Source organism: Pseudovirgaria hyperparasitica, assembly GCF_010093815.1.
Source record: "Pseudovirgaria hyperparasitica strain CBS 121739 unplaced genomic scaffold EJ05scaffold_12, whole genome shotgun sequence".
NCBI classification, from domain to species: Eukaryota; Fungi; Ascomycota; class Dothideomycetes; order Acrospermales; family Acrospermaceae; genus Pseudovirgaria; species Pseudovirgaria hyperparasitica.
This window is the reverse complement of record NW_022985560.1, coordinates 1,067,181-1,086,121: the sequence shown is the minus strand read 5'-3', so window position 1 is coordinate 1,086,121 and position 18,941 is coordinate 1,067,181. Positions and strand designations below refer to the sequence as shown.

The 18,941-nt window shown below is 49.7% G+C and overlaps 6 protein-coding genes across 6 annotated transcripts; 1 reads left to right on the top strand and 5 right to left on the bottom strand.

The window, feature by feature from the left end:
- Positions 1-966: 966 nt before the first annotated feature.
- Positions 967-2,828, bottom strand: EJ05DRAFT_539951 (MFS general substrate transporter; the record flags this gene model as incomplete). Its single annotated transcript, XM_033749565.1, has 1 exon — positions 967-2,828. The coding sequence occupies exon 1, from the start codon at positions 2,467-2,469 to the stop codon at positions 967-969; it is 1,503 nt and encodes a 500-aa protein (XP_033598613.1). The 5' UTR covers positions 2,470-2,828.
- Positions 2,829-3,202: 374 nt separating this feature from the next.
- EJ05DRAFT_478185 (uncharacterized protein) lies at positions 3,203-3,910 on the bottom strand. Its single transcript, XM_033744405.1, has 2 exons — positions 3,549-3,910; positions 3,203-3,426 (listed from the first exon to the last, which is right to left on the bottom strand). The coding sequence occupies exons 1-2, from the start codon at positions 3,873-3,875 to the stop codon at positions 3,274-3,276; spliced, it is 480 nt and encodes a 159-aa protein (XP_033598612.1). The 5' UTR covers positions 3,876-3,910; the 3' UTR covers positions 3,203-3,273.
- A 370-nt stretch (positions 3,911-4,280) lies between these two features.
- Positions 4,281-6,457, bottom strand: EJ05DRAFT_493906 (aminopeptidase-like protein; the record flags this gene model as incomplete). The annotated part of the gene is made up of 8 exons (XM_033746147.1): positions 4,281-4,652; positions 4,700-5,528; positions 5,574-5,619; positions 5,666-5,890; positions 5,940-6,001; positions 6,050-6,215; positions 6,267-6,326; positions 6,382-6,457. 8 exons carry the CDS (start codon positions 6,455-6,457, stop codon positions 4,281-4,283), a joined length of 1,836 nt encoding a protein of 611 aa, XP_033598611.1.
- Positions 6,458-6,995: 538 nt separating this feature from the next.
- On the top strand, positions 6,996-10,697 carry EJ05DRAFT_539948 (ARM repeat-containing protein; the record flags this gene model as incomplete). Its single annotated transcript, XM_033749564.1, has 8 exons — positions 6,996-7,228; positions 7,275-7,341; positions 7,462-7,748; positions 7,803-7,971; positions 8,046-8,403; positions 8,454-9,997; positions 10,045-10,328; positions 10,390-10,697. The coding sequence occupies 8 exons, from the start codon at positions 6,996-6,998 to the stop codon at positions 10,502-10,504; spliced, it is 3,057 nt and encodes a 1,018-aa protein (XP_033598610.1). The 3' UTR covers positions 10,505-10,697.
- A 2,141-nt stretch (positions 10,698-12,838) lies between these two features.
- On the bottom strand, positions 12,839-13,098 carry EJ05DRAFT_478183 (uncharacterized protein). The gene has a single exon (XM_033744404.1). It carries the CDS (start codon positions 13,078-13,080, stop codon positions 12,925-12,927), a length of 156 nt encoding a protein of 51 aa, XP_033598609.1. The 5' UTR covers positions 13,081-13,098; the 3' UTR covers positions 12,839-12,924.
- Positions 13,099-16,926: 3,828 nt separating this feature from the next.
- On the bottom strand, positions 16,927-17,277 carry EJ05DRAFT_502624 (uncharacterized protein; the record flags this gene model as incomplete). Its single annotated transcript, XM_033747290.1, has 1 exon — positions 16,927-17,277. One exon carries the CDS (start codon positions 17,275-17,277, stop codon positions 16,927-16,929), a length of 351 nt encoding a protein of 116 aa, XP_033598608.1.
- Positions 17,278-18,941: the final 1,664 nt, after the last annotated feature.

Here is an 18,941-nt window from a genome sequence, read left to right as displayed (position 1 = left end):
TGGGTATTCCGAAGTGATGGATGAGCTGGGTGATCAGAAGTGATGGATTGAGACGAAAGTTTCTCGAAGATCTGGAGACTTTATACAAAAAAAAAGATGTGGGAAATTTGCTGGTCGTACGACGCTCCTTGTTGGGTGAACGTGGTGGTTATTGTTGTTGTTGTGGCAAGAAACGGGAGCTACCGTGTGGGACGTGTCTTGTTTATCGATGGGCTGCTTCACTTTCACCGCTCGCTAGGTGAGCTTGGGACAATGGGATTTTTTCCCACTGGCCAATGGGCAGGCGCTGGATGGGGTCCGTTGCTACTTGGGAAGTGAATTGATGGCTTTGTATGGGATGTGCAGGTCTTGTCTACGCCCGCCGGTTCGTCAATGTAAGTCCACAGCAGCAGGACAAAGTCCTGTTCGCTAGTCTTGCTGATCAATGAGCCGGATCGAGAGGTGTAAATGTTCAGAAGCATGCAGAACAAGAGCCATGAATGTATCGAGGGATTCTATTGAAGCCTACCTGACGCGAATGAGAAGCTGTACCAGATACTGGATGGGACGAAAAGATGTGTCAACGACCTTTAAGGTGAGTGCTTCCAGGACTGCAACGCAGATGCTTGACTGTTCGGTCAATCACAATCGAGCCAACACCAGTGAAATACGATAAGAGAAGAAGTGAGTAAGAGGGCTATGAGCAGCCTCAGGTCCCCTTTAAGAGAATGGTAGATGTCTAATCAGCTTTGCCTTCGGAGCTGAAGAGAAAAGAGGCACGGGCTTGAAGGAAATTGAATGTGGTCGTCCGTCTCGACCTTGACTTAGTCGAAGAAGAAGCCCCCTACCAAGATACACATTCGAGTTGGAGAATGATATATGGTCAGAACAGGGAGCAAGAAGTACAGCAAATCAGCACATACACATGAAATTCTGCTACACCTCTGGTCTTGTGTTTCATGTTCATCAGAATTCGTGTGGTTTGATTCAGAGAATATATCTGAAACCCCTCGCTCTTTCATCCACACGTCCGTTGGTCTCTTCAGGATCTGCTTCCTCACGCTTCTGCAACTTGCTATTCTCCCTGGCAAGTAGCAACCTAATGATACCAGCCATGCCAGCAACAAACAGTGCCACAGCCGCGGTCGCGCTTCCACCTGGGATATAACGCGGCGAGTCCGTCTTCGGATACATGTACGGTCCGTAGATATTCGCCGTATTCCCAATCATGTTGGCAAAGCTGATACAAGCACTCCTCTTCACCAGCGGTCTTGAAAAGCTGTTAGCAACCCACGCCAGAATGACCTGATACGCCGCCACTGCCCCCATAGGCATCAGAAACATGGCAAAGAACCTCGCCGGTACGTTTGTCGTCGCCGTCGCAATCACATTCCCCACAAAGCTAACCATCATCAGCAAAATAATATGCAGACTCCGATCGCCCGTCTTCCCAGACGAATACGTCACCGCCAACGAAACCAAGAACGTCCCAATCCACACCGGCGCCGTAATCAGCAGCGTCTCCGTCCTCCCATACCCAAGCGTCTGCACAATACTCGGGAAGAAATACTGAAACGTCTGACTCAACAAACTCGCATGCTGCACCAGCGTAAACACATACAGCCGACCATCCCGAAACGCCATCCTCACCCCCTCCACAATCCCACTCGCCCCCGCCTCATCCCCCTCGCCCGCATCCTCCTCCAACCGCCACCGCGCATACGCCCTCTCCTCCTCCCCCAACCACCCCGTCGTCGCCGGATAATCCGGCAACACAACCGCCGCAACACCAGCAACACAAACCGTCACCACCCCCTCAATCACAAACAACCACCTCCACCCAGCAATCCCACACGCCCCATCCATACCCCCCAACACCCCCGCCCCAACCAACCCCCCAAACGCATTCGCCAGCGACGACCCCGAATAAAACCACGCCACCCGATGCGCCAGCTCCGCCCGCGTATACCAACTACTCAACAACATGACCGCGCCCGGAAAAAACGGCGCCTCCGCAAACCCCAAGAAGAACCGCGCTGCAACCAGATCCCCAAACGAGCGCGTGCCCGCCTGCGCAGCGGATATGGCGCCCCACAGCGCCATGGCGGCGCCGAGGTATACGGAGGGCCGGAGCCGGGTGAGGAGCAGGTTCGAGGGCAGTTGCATGAGGAGGTAGCCGACGAAGAGGATGGAGGTGGCGAGGTTGAAGTCTGTGGGGCCGGACATGTGCAGGTCGGCTTCGAGGGTGCCGAGGCGGGCTTGGGCCAGGTTGCTGCGGTCGAGGAAGTTGAGGAGGTACATTGTGATGAGGAGGGGGAGGAGGTGGAGGTCGATTTTGCGGAGGAGGGACTTGGTGTGGGTGGTGTGCCATGTGGGGTCTTTGGCGGCGAAGGAGGTGGGGGTTGCGGGTGTGGGTTGGGTGATGTCGTGGGAGGGTTTTGTAGGGGTGTTGGGTATGGGTTTGTTGGGTGTGGGTGGTTGTGTTGCCATGGTTTTTGATGTCGAGGGGTTAGTGATGGAGTTGGTTTCAGCAATGGTATATTGGAGCGACACTCCGTCCTTTCTATATCAACTCCCCGCATTTGTATTTCCGATACATCCACCCAGATCCCCACATGTTCTGAATCAGTAGATGGATAAAGTTGGGGAATATCTGGGGTCCCGGGAGGATGATGTAGTTTAGAAGCGGTGTTCTCTCCGAGGGACGGTTTGCGGAACATGCTCCGAACTCCCGGGGTTCGGGGGAAGGTGCACCGAGGTATGCTTTTCTATCGACGGAACGTAGTATATGAGGCTCTTGACGTACAGGAGATATAGGTAGTTAGCTGGATATGTATTTGTGTCATACTAGGCCTGAAGTGAAGGATAGTGTCAGCTAGGAGATGTTCCAGAGACTGACCGAATGGATATGAGAAATCCATGGTATGTGAGGTATGTCTGACATTCATTCAACAACGCGGTGACTGATGATGATCCGCTGTCTTCGCAAACATATACCACGGATCCAAAAGCCAGTCCAGCACTCACCCAGCTTCCAAGACCTACAAGCCCGGGAATCCAACAACAAAGCATTCCATTCCCGCCATCGCAATCGTCAACAGCACTATCACCATACCATCCCAACAACAAAAGCTATCCTTGTACCAACCAAATCATTTTACTACATTCCTACAAGCACCACACGCAGGCCTTACACCTCCACCCCGCCCCACACAGCCCAAACACCCAACCCTCTATGTACACACACACACACACACACACACACACACACACACGCACACACAACCACCCCCCTCAAAACCCCGCAAAAGCAGCCAACGCAAACGTAATCCCAAAGCTCAACTTCAGCGCCACATTCCTCTGCATCGCCCCTTGAATATCCACATTCTTCGCCATCTTCTGTATCTGTCCGTACGGAACAATAGGGATGCCGCGGCTCTCGAGGAACTATGTGCAACACAACACATCATATATCAGCCATCAGCCACAATCACCAATCCTCACACCATACACCCCCTGCCCAAGTTGCGCATTCATTCATTCATTCATGCATCCATCGACTCACTCACCTGCACAAGCACGATCCCCACCCCAATCAGCAACGTCAGCGTCTTGCTAAACATGCTGATTACCACGCCGCCCAGCAAGCCGAGGATGCTGCCCGTGCTAATCTGCTTTATGTTTTTCGCGCTGATGAAGTTTTCGGGTGGCGGGAGGCCGCTGGAGCTGTTGCGCGTCCAGTCTCGCGAGCTTAGGGGTGTGGGAGACGCATCGCAGTAGTATTTTGTGGGACGGAGCAGGGGTGTTGCGACGAGGCCGCCGGCGCAGAGCGAGGTGAGGCCGATACGGAGGGCGCGTGGGCGGTGGAGGAGGGGGTTGAATGTGCGCGAGGCCATTGTGTAGGTAGGTAGAGAGGAATGCTCGTTTGGGGGTATGTGTTTTGTGAGTGTTATGGATGGATATAGGACGTGGGAGGTGAGGTTGGTGATCGACGTCATTTAGGGCCGTGTTAGCGCAGATCCATGACGCCTTGCCTAAAACGGCACTCCGAGCTTTCAATATCTAGACCATACTCAGTGCTGACTCTCTCTATGGATGCTATACAACGCTGTTGTTTGTCCAAACCCCAAGACAGAATGGCAAGTTTGAACAAGGGCGAGGATTTCATGTCCTACCCATAGTCCCTCATGCCTACTAAATGCCAATGCCGCCCTGAACTGAAACGCTCCATTGCCCTCTTAATGCCGTACTGTAAAGCTCTAATGTCGCTTTGGATGTATAAAGGCCGTATAAGGTAACAATTAATACGGCTGCGTCTCCCTTTCCAACCATCGCAGGCTCAGCTCATCGCCTTCAAGCAGACTCTTCGTCTTCTGAAGGACTGCCTTATTATAGTCGTTCAACCATTGCCTCTCCTCAGGCGTCAACATGCTTACGTCAATGAGCTTCCTGCAGTATGGGACCATTGTGACGTGTTCAAAACCGAGGTATGGCTTGTCTCCAAATCTATGCTTAGTCTCAACTTCCTTGACCATTATGACGTTTTCGATGCGAATGCCAAAGTTGCCGTCTTCATAATACCCGGGTTCGTTCGAGATGACATTGCCTACCGAGAGCGATACTTCGGAATACTGTATTCGAGTGCCGATGCCGATCGGACCCTCGTGCACATTCTGTGTCTATGTCAGCATGTGTCTGAGTGATAATAAGAGATACGGACCAGGTACGATCCAATCCCATGGCCAGTGCCATGCCTGTAGTCGAGCCCTTCCGCCCAGAGGTGCTGACGAGCCAAAGTATCGAGAGCAAAGCCACTTGTGCCTTTGGGGAATTTGATGGTGTCCAGAGCAATATGTCCTTTTAATACCAGTGTGTTGGCTCGGACCTCAAGCTCGGTGGGCTCACCAAAATGCAGCGTACGTGTAGTGTCGGTGGTCCCATCCAGATACTGTGCTCCCGAATCGCAGAGATAGATTGCTTTCGGATCAATGGTAGAGCAGTTACCTGGTTCCGGCTTGTAATGAATGACAGCCGCGTTTGCACCAGTCGAAGAAATGGTGTCAAACGAAAGCCCTACGAAGTTCTTGTGTTTACTTCGGATTTGTTCGAGCTTGTCAGCTCCTTGAACTTCGTCGAGTTGAACTCCCTCTCGAGTGAGCTTGTTCTCAAGCCATGCGAAGTATTCTATCAGCGCAGCGCCATCCCGGATATGACATTGCCTCATGCCTTCCAGTTCGGTATCATTCTTGATGGCTTTGGCGTCGGCAATTGGAGACCGAGCTTCCTCTACCTTGTCTTCGCCGCCAAGACTTTGGCTGAGGGCCCAAGATGCTTTATTGGATATCAGGTATTTTGAAGGTGCTTTGGATTCCGTCAAAGCGACTCCGAGGGCATTAATATCACTGAAAACGGCCTCGTACGGCCTAATGTCTACTGTAGAGCCTAAATGAGACTTAACCTCATCGCTGAGCTTTGAATCGTCGATATAAAGCGTCGCCTTCGTGGGTGTGACTACAGCATACGAAAAGAATACGGGATTGTAAGGGATGCTACGTAAAGTCAGTACATATGACGCATTGCACTTTTAGTCTTACTCGTTGCCTCGGAGGTTATAAAGCCAGGCAATCTCGTCAAGCATAGCTGAGACCAATTAGCTGGGATCGAGGCAGTAAGCCAATCTTCATACAAACTACGAAGCCAGCACTCTTCTTCTTCTCGAGTTCTTTCCTCAGATCTGCTAGTTTCTCTTCGGTGTTTTTGCCAGCAAATTCAATGGGTTGCACTTTTACAGGCTCGACAGGCCGAGATGGCTTCGCAGACCCCCATACAGCGTCTACCAGATTGTCCTTGACTGCAACGAGACCAGAACCACCCTTCTTTTTAATTTTGTCGGCAAGCTTCCGTGCATCGGCTGCGTAAAATCAGCCATATGAAGGGAAGACATAGTCAATTTGACTCACGAGCAGTAATAATTGTAGGGTCCACTCCAACGCTCTTACCCCCTTGCGAGTGATCAGCAGTCCTGCCACGATCAGTATATATTTTTGGCCGTCACTACCACGAGATGTACCATTCTTGCCATGTCGGCACATCCTGAAGGCCTTGTTTCAGGAGCTCCCAGTTGCTGTCCAATTGTTTCCCGGCCTGGTTGAAATAACGTCCATCGGTAGCCAGAGCCGCCTTTTCCAGTGTAACGACAGCTGTACCTGCAGAGCCGGAGAAGCCACATATGAACTCTACGGCTGTGAGACTCTGCACAATTTTGTTGATTTATGACTTCAGCTAACCTCTTCGGCCGTCGCAGGCTGCTATGTATTCCGACTGATGACTGTCTTCAGATGGTATGACTGTTCGTGACGATCAGCTGGAGCACAATAGCTCTGTGATAGCATTGGAGCGTACTGTAGACGTCTACTTTTGACTCTTTCATGAGCTCTCGAAGCTTGGCAAGCCTCTCTGTGGTGTCGACTTTCTCCATGTCTGCAGTAGATGCTCTTATCGAGGTCGAATGGAAGAAGCGTATGACCTGGGGACGATAGACCAGTCTGGGGCGAACGACATGGGGTTTAGAGAGGCAGAGTGAGAAACGAGGACCGAAGAAGGTCTCAGAAAACAATGAGCAAGCAAGCTTCATAAACAACAAAGGGTCGAGCGGCGTAGATGAATTATAGGTCGCGAGACCACGTCGCTTTGCTTCGGCCGTGGTGGTGGTGGCTACGTGGGGCGACTGGGGAGCTGCATCAGATAGGTCATGTACTAACCAATCTAGGCTTAGACTGCTTTTCTTTTTTCCTAAGGCAATAAGGCCACCATTAGTGGACGCGCTCGCTCACTGGAGACTGGAGTCATCACAAAAGGTTGATACAACAACCACTACAGTCTTGACTTCATCTTCATCACAACCACGTGGCATTCGCCGCATTTTGTTCGCAGTAGACTCCATGTTGCACTAACCACTCCAGCAATTGCTCCCGTTGCTCATCGACCGCGATTCTTGCGTGCGCCACATATCAAAGATGGCTCAGTCAGCAAACACAACGCCACAAAGCTTCGAGGATATAGAAACTCTCGTGAAGCAGCTGTACCAGCCTGGTTCGGCAAAACAGGTGTCAAGGATACAAGCCAAGCTCCATCAATGGCAACGTTCAGATGCCGGCTGGGATGTAGCAGAGAGACTTCTCTCCAATGATGACGCTAACGTTAGATTCTTCGGTGCCCTCACGTTGACTATAAAGCTTAATGTCGATTGGTATCCACCATGAATCAAGTCAACACCACGAGCTTACTGTTTCTAGGAGAAAGATTGGCAGCGATCAAGAGCCATCAGGTGAGACCTTGTTGTCTGGTCTCGTCACCTGCCTGGTAAGATTTTCCAGCTCGCCCCTATCACATAGTGGCATAAATTTCGCCATCACTCTTCAGAGAGCTGCCTAGACATGTGGTCGGGGCTTTCACTAATGGTACAGATGCTAAAATGTTCAGATACAATTCGTTAATCCCATCAATCGTCATGAACCGCCATTCGTTATCAAGAAGCTTTGCTCGACCCTGGTAACCTTCTTCTGCAAACCGATACTTAATTGGTCCCTATGCATTCGACAACTTGCCTGTTCCCTTTACGAAGGCCGTTATGTGGAGGAATCGATGGTGTCTGGACTCGGCAATTTCATGGAGATCATTTCACACCTGACTGCACTCCAATTGCAATGCGTACTATGGTTTGCGACGGACTTGGCAGATGAGATAGGGAAGCTCGATGGCATCGAAAGGTATGCATTGCAAGCTCCGCATCGCTGCCATCTCCTCTGACTGACCTCTACCAGCCGCAAAATACATAATCATATGAGAGACAACGCAGAAGACGTGAGCTGGCTTATACAGTGTGGCCTGCGATTTGGTACCCCCATGGAGTCAACCGCAGATATGAGTACTACTGGTCAGCTGTCCGACGCAGCATATAGAGTCGTGCAAACGAGTTTGTCAAGCTTCGTGGTAAGTTAATACCATCTTGCTGAAATATTTAATGCATGTGTGCGAAATTGATCGATGCTGATCATGTCGAGTAGTCCTGGTCGTATTACTGCCAGCGCGAATGGATGTTTGATCCAGAACTTGTCCAAACGATAGTTGACGTGATTCCTTTGGCTTTGACTGCCATATATGTAGGAGTCGATGACGCCGAAAACATCTTCGTCGACTGGCTTGATAGCTCAGGGCCCATACTCCGATCCCGGTCCGCTCAGAACGTCAAAGAACATTTCTACGTGCTATTCACGAGCTCTTGGTGTGAAAAAAACGTTGCAAGCATGCGTGAAGGCGATCCCTCTTCGGTGGTCTTCAGCCGTTTGCTGATTGCTTTCGCGGAGATCGAGATAGACCGGTTGACTCAAGAGACCGACACGAGACTATCACGGTCTCTTCTCGGTATGATTCATGTAGTCCAGTCTCGCTGAAGCTATACTGACGATAAGCAGATTTACTCCACATGCTGCTGCAATGCCCTGGCACGCCTGGAGATGATGACGAATACGCACCACTAGGCCTCGAGTTCTGGGGTCAGTACATTGAGTCTGTCAACGAGCAGATGTACCAATCAGACAGTGGAGCTCCTCCATGGCTACAGTCAGCTATGCGAGAAGCTCGACAAGCTCTCCACGAACTCTTCGTCAAACTCAACTTCCCGCCAAGCCGGATTACCTCGACCTGGAGCAGCGATACTAGACAGTCCTTCAGTAGCTTTCGAACGGACTTCCAGGACATATTGCAATCAGCCTACACATTCCTCGGTTCAGAGTTGACAGATAGCCTCACGCAGACTGCTAATCATCAACTTGCGACCAAGGACTGGATGAGTGTCGAAGCTTCGTTGTTCTGTCTTAACGCTCTGGCAGACTCAATTAGCGAGACTCTTGTAACAGGGAGTCCGGAAGATGAGAACCTGCTGTCATTGTTCAAATCATCTCTATTCTCAGAGCTGTCAGCAGATGCCTCGATCCCAGGTCGAGTACGGCGAACTGCGGTGGAGTTGCTTGGGCAATACTCGCCCATATTCGAACGGAGGGTTGAGCTCCTTCCCAGTGCACTAAACTTCCTCTTCTCGTCTTTGACCGTTGCAAATCTAGCTATAGAGACCGCAAGATCCATTAGCAAGCTTTGCTCGTCTTGTCGCAGCCATCTTACTGCAGAACTGCCGGCCTTCGTACAACACTACGCGTCATTTTGCTCCTCTTCAACTGCAGACGTATTGACCCGAGAGAAAGTCATGGAAGGAATCGCATCTGTGGTTCAAGCGTTATCCAATGTCCAGGATCAAGTGGACTGGGTATCTCGTCTCTTGAATTTCATCGAAGATGACATAAGGGGTATGCTCGAACATGTGGCTGCAAATCGAATTGAAGAAGGTCAAGTCAAAGCTTACACCGCCATGGCATGCCTCGCAAGTCTGGGCAAGGGTATGCAAGCACCGGACGACGCCCACATAGGTGCAGTCATCGACCAGCATTTAAATCTCGTGTGGCATCCAGTCCATGAGAGAATATTATCTTGCATCAACACCACAACCCAGGTACTTGAGAATGACCCAGAGGTGATCGAACAAGCTTGCCAAGTCCTGCGTGCTGGATACAAGGAGAAACTCCCAGGGCCTTTCGTACTCCCCGCAGATGCCACCACAAAATTCATCGAAAGAACGACCTTACAAACGCCGAGACTTCCGATTATCATGTCAACCGCATCAATATTCGTCAAATCCCACGTTGACCATGCGAATCCACAATTCAAGGACGCTGCACTCAGGATGTTGACGCACATCGTCAAATTGATGTGGCAACTAGACCAACCATCTGAAGACCCAGAGGTAGCACAGACCTGCATTGAAGTGCTTTCCAATTATATCTCTGGCGATTTTGCCAGCGTTCTTGTCGAATATGGAGTGGCACTGCGGATGGGTGTGGAATTTACGTTGCGTGCCTTACAAGGCTCGGACGTGCTTCCGAAGCGTGCGGCAGCTTTATTCTGGGTGAGTCAGGCTGAAGATATGACCATGCACTACTTATACTTAAACAGACCACTATCATAACTGCATCCGCTGAAGGGAGGCCTCGAATGCAGAGCATCGCCAAAGAAGCAACCACCCATTTCGGGCCTCGGCTTTGCGACGTCCTCGTGGAACAAATCTGCGGCGGTGCCCCAAAAAGCGCTCTAGAGTATCTGAGTGTCCCTTTCACGAAACTTATCCAAGTGGAGCCAGACTCCAGGCTCTGGATCGAGCGAAGCCTGGAAAAGGTAGTCTCAGATCCCTCTGGAGATATGCGAAATGCAAAAATGAAGTTTATGCGGTCGATCATGGGGTTAGTAACACTTCTACTGGGCATGAATGAGTGTGTATAGAGGCTAATATAGGAATGATAGTGCTCGCGGAGCCACAGCTCGCAAAATCATCTCAGAAATCTGGACTGCCTGCCGCCAACACGCGATATCAAACACGAGCACCGGTTCGCTCACCAATCCCCAGCTGATCGAATAGTGACATTGAATGGTTGTCTGAAACATCCGGTGGTGCTGTCTCTGTAGGTAAAAGCGGATGAAGGGAATGGATGGACTTGGAATGAGAGCATTTCAGGCCGGCACGCGCGTACTGCGTGCGCATTGCATGGAGGCAAAACTGACCTTACCGTACATAGCAGTCGAGAAAGTCTAGAAAATGCACATTATAGCACAACGGGCCCTCTGTCATTCAAAGTCCTATGCAGCCCTTGTGTGTTCATCGACGACGCCTTGTTGAGACCTCGCATACTGCGAACTTCGCAGCCTCTGCCCTAAACTGTTGGGCGTTTTCATCCCCTTCCACACCAACCCATATCCACGACATCTTCATCTCCAGCACACTCAACAGGCGTAAATATTACCTCCAGCGCACTATTCAAGGTCGTCACATCAGTTGATTCACCACGTCCGCTCCCTTTTCTATCCGTCCACGAATCGCACACTCACCCATCTAAACTACTGAACCCTTTCTAACCCATGTCACTGCTTATATCCCATGTGTAATCCTTTCTTTGCTCTATGCTTCGTATACATGTAGATACATACATCACAAAACCACCTCTCGATACATAATCCTTGCGTAGACAATCCCTTCAAAATCTGCACGGCACAGCAAATTCAAACACAGTCAAACACAGCACACCACTTACTCCAAACCATACCAACCATCTCAGCACCTCGCACTCTATGATTCGCCGCACAGTCGGTGCTGGTTATCCTAGCTTGTCCTGGCCAGATGCGAGTCTAGGAAGTAGTATCGTATATGTAGGGTAAGGAGATGTTCGTACATATACGTACATATACGTACATACATACAGCTGTTGGGCGGTGATGCGGGGTACTGGTAGCAAGGAGCAGTTGTGGTGTGTGTATAATGCTCTTTGTGGACGATAAGGAGTGAGGAGTGAGGAGTGAGGAGTGAGCAGTGGTTAGGTAGGCAGGTCGAAAGGATGGGGGGTTGAGGGGTATGATAGGTATGTATATAATTTAAATGGTGGTAGATGTAATGGGGACGCTGGGTTGCGTAGAGTAGGGGCTAGGTAGTCATGATATGGATAGGGTGTGCGTGTGGATGTGGTGTTGGATTGTATGTACGGCAATGGGTGGGCAATGTATAGAGTGGTGATGGGCTTGGTTTGGTTGTGCTAATGATAGTTGTGAGGAAGCTATATGAGCAAGGCATATAATGATAGCGTACGAGATGGTCCATGGGCGTTTCGGTAGTAGAAGAAATGGGAGGTACTAAGGGTAAGTGGGCGATACACATAGAGGTGCGATGATCACCGTAGAAATACGAAGATAGGAGATTTAACCGTAGACGGAGAGTTGATGCGTAGGGCTTGGACAGGACAAGGGTCCGAAAGAGTGATACGCCTTTTCGATGCCTGGTCGATTTAGCAAATACAAATCTTTCCCATGGACTAGATATAGGAGCCGAACAGGCGTTGTGCTCAGTCAATCGACGAGGATGGTAGCTAAAGACATGGAAGCGTCGGTGCATCTCGACACGCTGCGGATGTTCCTGTGATTATTGATTGCCTGTCCCGTGTAGGGCTAGTCATCATCGTGCTCAATCAGAGGACCTGTGGCGTGTCGATGGTCGTGTGATGGTCGTGTGATGGTTCAGACGATCTATAGACGGCGATCCTATTCCGACTTTGTCTGTACAGCTTGGCAACATGGGAGCATTGTCAGCACGGATGGGGTTTGACAGTAATCTTATCATCGATCGCGCGCTGCCATCATAGGGGCTCGGTAGCGCATATATAAAAGACCTATATGTGCTGAGCAACGCTTATGGAGAAGCCGATCACGTTGATAAATGAGAGATTTCCGCATCGATGGTTAGGTACCTACGGGAAGTGAGATTACTAATATTGCCCTCAAAGGCGGATTCCAATGGCCAATAAAGGCCCAAGATACTGGGTCGTCACGGTTAACCTTCCAATACTTGAACATATCCGCGATGCATATGGCTAGAAGTGGCTGATAAGGGCTCGCGCGACATCTACATTCTTAGGCGTGCCATACTTGAGCGAAGGTATTATTCATAGCTTTCCGCTGGGGAGAACCTCTTAAATAGATGATGGCACAGTGAGGATGTCCCTCTGCAGTCTTACTGGTCACTATTGAAGGCTGTTTGCATATCTTGGCCGTATCTGGTCGTTCTTCAATAGATTCTATTTATGCAGTGGTCTTGCCAAATCTGCATGGCTGCACCTAGGCCTACTGCCTATATGTCCTCTTGCCATCACTGTCCATATGCCTTCCCATTGTCCACTTCCCCAGCTCGACCAGCTTTCTATTCTTATCCCAGTTGTTCCACCCGTTGTGGCGCTGTAGGATCTCGAGAGGCTATTGGATCGGACGCCGTTCGACAACAGCAGCAGGGAGTCGTGTTCAGAATTCCATCGGATCTTCCACCACCAAAGCCTCCAAAGGCTTCCACGCAAGCTGGTTGGCTTTGTGGTTCTCACCTTCCGGAACGCACCAGAATTGGATCTGGATTCCTTCTTTGGCGCTGAGGCGGACGAGGTCCTCGATGCCAGACCACATCATCGAGTGCTTGATGGTCTCTCCGCGCAGTGCTGTCAAGCTGCAATTAACGGCGTCCCACGCCCACGATGGCCGGAGCGCACAGAACCCGTTGACGAAGAAGCTTGAGTCTGTCACGATGAGCGCTCTCATCTGTACTGCGTTGAGTCGAGCCCGCTTTGTGTTGTCCTTGCCATGGATAGATACATGCCGCCTACGTTCACTGTGAACTTGGTCTAGGATTTTTGAAAGCGCCAGGCGGATGACTTGCAAGTCTGCGAAGTGCTGTTCTTGTGGGCTTGACTCATCTAGGAGCATGGAGATGTTGTGTGGAGAGTCGTCATGGAAGAGGATTCCGAGTCCTGCGCGAGATCTGCTGGTCTCAGCTTGGTACACCGTCGCGCTTGTCTGGACCAGAAGGGTTCGGCGACTGCCTTCGAATCTTTCCCAGAAGTTATGGTGCGATGGGTGCTGCTGGGTGGCTTCAAGTGTTCCCTTGCCTACCATCCAGATGAGCTTACAGCTATCACATTTGTATCTGCTGAATGTCGCAAGAGGGCGTGGCTTGCTGGCGGTCATTGTTGACTTATTAGCCAGTTGTACGTCTGTGTCTGGATCGAATCGGGCCTCTTCACCCCAGAGAACCTTCACCTGCTCTGGGCTGAGAGTATCAGAGGGCGACTGGTTTATCTCGTCCGGGTCTTCCAAGTAAGGAAGCGTCGCGTTGACCTCTTCTTCGTCAATCTCCTCGGGAATATCGAAAGCCGAAAACGTCATGTTGTCGAAGCCGCAGTCGTCACAGTCTTCAAGTCGATGCATATAGCATACAAGGACTCCATCGTCGCGGAGAATTGAGAACTGATCGTATTCGATTAAAGGGGCCATCGTTTTGGAGACGTGGTGATGAATGAGTAGTATGAAGGTAATTTAGGTGAGAAGTGTAGCCCATCTATGCGCGAACGACAAAGATGTGCATGGTGTGGACTCAAGCATGGCAGTCTGTGTGGCACAACCATCCGTACCGGTGTGTGCAAGAACGTGAACAGGCGGTGCGTTGTTCAAACATGATAAACAGTAACAATGTGTTTCATGGATGATGGATCACTTACGAGGTACGGCAGTATTTTCTCCCTGGGACCGCCCCTACTAGTACGCCGTTTCTGGGCAATCTGCATAATAACATGCAAACTACGCCATTTTCACACATGATTCCGGGGCAAGTATACCGTTTTGGTATGTGTGTTTCAAGATTCTAGGCACGTCTAGCGGTATTACACGCAGTGTTTGCTATGTTGCTCTCACGGAAGCGTTTGTGTCTACTATCATATTGACTTTTTCTGAGCTTGGACCTTCTAGATGACGCTGGGACATATAGACTGCAACATCATCTCCAGGATACAGCACTATAGAGATGATTGGAGGATGCTATTCTACTGTCAAGTGCAGTCTGCGCCCAATTGCTGAAAATTGAGGAGGATACACCGGCAAAAGCAGCTTCCGACAAGGCCCATCGGAAGCTGACTTATCATGAAAACAAGTTTGTAGTATGGAAACAATCCCTCAAGGGTCTAACTCTTCTTCATGTTCCAGGGGTCAATCAGAAAAGAACTTTCTTCATTTCCAGCACTCATCCACATTGCGCCGGACACGGACAAGAGTGTTATGACTTGCAATGCGCGAAGCCCATTGCGTCGAGAGGCCCGGGGTACAATGCTCTCCGCATCGTGATTCACAATATGAACTCAATTCTCAATCAAAGGTATCTCTGAGGAGGACAGGACGTCCTTTGTGGCCATCCTGGGCACCTCCCTCCTCTGAGATCTTGCTCCAATGAGCAGGTGCATGCATGCTGACCCTCTCCGTCATTCTTTCAATTGAGCCTCAACCAACTAACCACAGCCTCCAAAGGTGCAACACTCGGAATAACAGCAGTCGAACCTTCTCCTACTTCTTCGCAGCCCCCAGCGAGCCTTGACGCAATCCGTAATATCATCAGGAATCGTCCTTGATACGTCCCGAATGGGATATCAATACTACCACTGGAATACACGACCAATAAAGAAGTAAACACTCTGGGTTATCTCATAACAGTTGTCCTGGAGTCGCATGCGTCCAACTGGACGACCTGAACATAAGAGGCAAGCCTGCCAAATCCATGATGATACCAACAACAACAGAGTGCTCAGGGACTGCTGGCCTTTGATGGATGAACTACAGAATACTCCGCAGGCGTTTCAAGATACTACTCTAAATGATAGTTAGGCTGTCAATGAAGCCGTTCGAGCCGACCTGATTGTCATACCCGTGAGCAGTGCGGATGTCTGTTATCCGATGTCCTCGCACATCAAGACTATAGAAGACTGGTCCTCCAGCGCCACTACGCAGTAAATATAGGCTCTACTGGCTTGTGCAGCTCGAGGTACAAGCCCTGGTGAGAATATTCATCGCATGAGATGTAGGTCAGTTAGCTACGATGTGTGCTCAATACACATGAATGCTGTAAGCTTGTAACCACAAACAACAGGGCGAACATGGTTCAACATGGCTATATACCTATCCACCTGGTACTGACATAGCTAGCAGACAATCCCACTCAGCCATGAAAAGCAGATCCTGAAGGTTCACTCGAAATCCGACCTCGCAACATACGCTGGTCCATTGATACAGCCATCTTCGCTCCGATGATTTAATTTGAAAGAGACTGGAAATGTGTAAAAGAGACGTTTGCTATACAAATACATTATTGCATCTTGCAACTCCATATATCCCTCAACAAATGACGATGAAAATGATGGAAAGCCCTCTTGGCCACCCTTGAGCATTCCAAGGTATTCCAAGATTCAAGTTATGACCTCATGTACCCCTCTTAATCAGCATCGGATTCTCAAATGCCATCTTGTCCCTGCAGATGACAAGTCCTGATTTCCATTCATCGATGATGCCAAATCGGTCTTGACAGTACAAACACCAGAACTACATATAGTGCACCTGCCTGCGCCTTATCCCAAAGACCCTCTTGCGAAACGACAAGCCTCTCCTACTCTCGTCGCACAAAGCGCCCTTCGTAACGTTCTATAACCATATTGAAAGATGAGAGATGAAAGATATCATCAAACTTCCAAGACTCTTGTCAATGATCGGCCTACCAAAGTGCTCTGGAGCAAGCATTCGAGCAATGCATGCCTAAGCACTTCCTGAAAGATTTTTAATGTGCTTTCTGTCTATGCATATGACTGGTTAGATACAAGCCTTTAGGACGCAGCTCTACCAGGAGTATATCTCCTCTAGACAAGCATATACCTTCTCAATGAATTTCTCCCAACAGCCGGAGTTGGGCAGATGTTCTTTGTTGAAAGGGCTGCCGCTGTGCCCGACCCAGCTCTCCAGGACAAACATGCGAGGGGGAGTCAAGGTTGATATACAAGATCTGGGTACCACACTGGTAGCAAAACTCCGTGTTGCACACACATGACATCTGAACACATCCTTCTCTGCGTTCTACCCAGACATGACAGCCAGGGCAGCGTTGATAACCCTCGTCCCGGGCCAATCGAGCAAGACCTGCTTCCTCTTCCGCAGAGATGACACGGCATTTGTGGCGTTCGCTCGGATCCATCATAGTTCTACAGTTTCGGCAGGTGTGTGCACCGCAACTGTCACAGCGACAGCTTAGTTCTGCCGGCTGAACAGAAGACCGCTGACAGGCATGCAGTGCCGCCTTCATAACTCCCAAAAGCAAAGCTGGCAATGAACGATACACCTTTGGATGCACAACGTAATTACGCGTGTGAGCAATCCTGTTCGCACAGTATATCCGTTTGCTAATATCTCGATCAGCAATCATCCACAAGCGAACCAACAAGCTCCTTACCCGCGTTCGACACGATTCTGCGCCTCCATCGTTTCATAATCGCGCAGAAATTGCGCCACAGGTGCCCTGTAGAAAGCCAAGTCATGGAATCTCTGCTTTGTGAAAAGATGGCGGAACGTATGCAATTTCAGAGGAAAATGAGGCTTGCGACAGCAAGTCGGAGGATACATGTCTTCGCGCTTCAAGGCCATGACAAAGACTCTGATAATGTCGTCTCTGCACATGAAGTGGCTAGGGCATGTGGACCATAAACGAGTTTCGTCTCTGCTGTCGTGGCAGATGACGCATCTATCAACTAGTGGCTCGAGTCGAGTTGGAAGGAATTCGGAATATCTAAGGAACGACATCGTGGCTTGCACGCGCACGTGGCGGTTTATCGTGTCTCTGTGATGTGTACCGAGGATTAGAAGATAGAGAATGGTTCAAGTAAGTGCTCAAGAGACTGATCCAATGGATGGTAGATTATCTGAACGAACAGAAGGGTAACCAGGCATCAGTGTTGGGATCAAATTCTCTGGCTATATGGAAACAGCCTATGCGGACTATTCCGGCATCGAGTGGCCTTTTCATGAACATCAGCCAATGGTGATGCTTGCAAGCAGGTAGTCAGATATCAAAACATGGCAAAGTACCACCTATGGTACCATGGAACGTCGAACACTGTCCTGTTCAACAGTAGTTGTCTGTCCTTGATAGACGCTAGTCAACTCGAAGACACTGGCAGCGTGCTGATGGGCCGACTGCCACGACTAATCTATCTCGTACAGTATACACATTGAGTAGTTGATCCAGAGGAATACTTCTATTGCTATGCCGCTTTGGGCTGAATTGAACCCCAATGGATGAAATATCAAAATCTGACTCCTGCATGACAAGTCTTTGCTAATCGACTCTGGATAACAGCATTATGAATGAACCATTGGCTGCGTCTCCTAGGTAGCCTAAGAATTCCCGTATGCGACACAGCATAAAGATAATGTTCAAATATGTTTGTTCCTTGGGGGAAAAATTTGAAAAAAAAAACCCCAACCAGATCCGACCCGCACCGTACCGGTCTTGGTGTACCACAGTCTGCAGCTCGCAATATTTCATACAATCGACATTTTCCAAGAACAGAAGCATATCAAAGACCTCACCAAACTCACTTCTATACAAATTCTATCTCAAGAGACGCTGCACATCAATACTTCTTCTCTACTTGTCCCGTCTCATCCTCTACGAACCACAACACACAAGCGATCACTTCCTTCAGGATACCACTACACCCTCCACGAATACATACCTTTCACTCTCAACCTACATCACCATCTCCATTCTATATGTCAACTCCATACGCCAACAGAATGCTCGCCTTCTTGGCCGACAACCCAATCGGCATATGCCTTGCTCTCCTTTTCCTCATCAGTAAGTCCCAAACCATTCTTCAATCTGCATTGCTACAAGACTGACAACCACACAGCCCCGTTCTTCTGGTGTTTATTTCTGCTAGGAGCCGTGCGGATCGCGATATTGGCCGTAGGGTTATTATTCTAAACGGGAACGGAAAAGTCTGATTAGGCGGATCTTGTTGGACGGAGCGGCACGAACCGCTGTGCATATCATTCATTCATGTAAACATCTGTGCGGCATCAGTGGCGTTTGATTGGGGCATTTTCATAGGGCGTCTAGTTATGGGAAGCGAGCGGAATGGAAAACGGAATGGAATGTGGGCATCGAAACGGATCTCGCGGATCGAGATAGTCGTCATTTGTATAGCGATTGAATATTTTACCCCCCTGTTCTACACCCATCACTCGGCCCCTGCGGTACCTGTGCTGTGAACACACATATAAAACCCGCCTGGCACATCACTCTGAGCATACCCAGCAGACAAATACTCTACTTTCCTCTCTTCCACAGCTACAAACCCACATACCCATCCCCACTTCTCCCCTTTCTCCTTTTCTCTACACCACCAATTCTACTTACCCATCCACGCTCAAAGCAACCTTCCAGACCACACCACCACAAA

What these genes read in the sequence shown, in the direction of transcription:
- EJ05DRAFT_478185 (XM_033744405.1), bottom strand. Translation starts at nt 3,875, where the DNA reads ATGGCCTCGCGCACATTCAACCCCCTCCTCCACCGCCCACGCGCCCTC. An exon ending in TGGGGATCGTGCTTGTGCAG is followed by an intron (nt 3,427 to 3,548) that starts GTGAGTGAGTCG and finishes TGTTGCACATAG; the next exon opens with TTCCTCGAGAGCCGCGGCAT.
- EJ05DRAFT_478183 (XM_033744404.1), bottom strand. Translation starts at nt 13,080, where the DNA reads ATGTGGTCTGGCATCGAGGACCTCGTCCGCCTCAGCGCCAAAGAAGGA.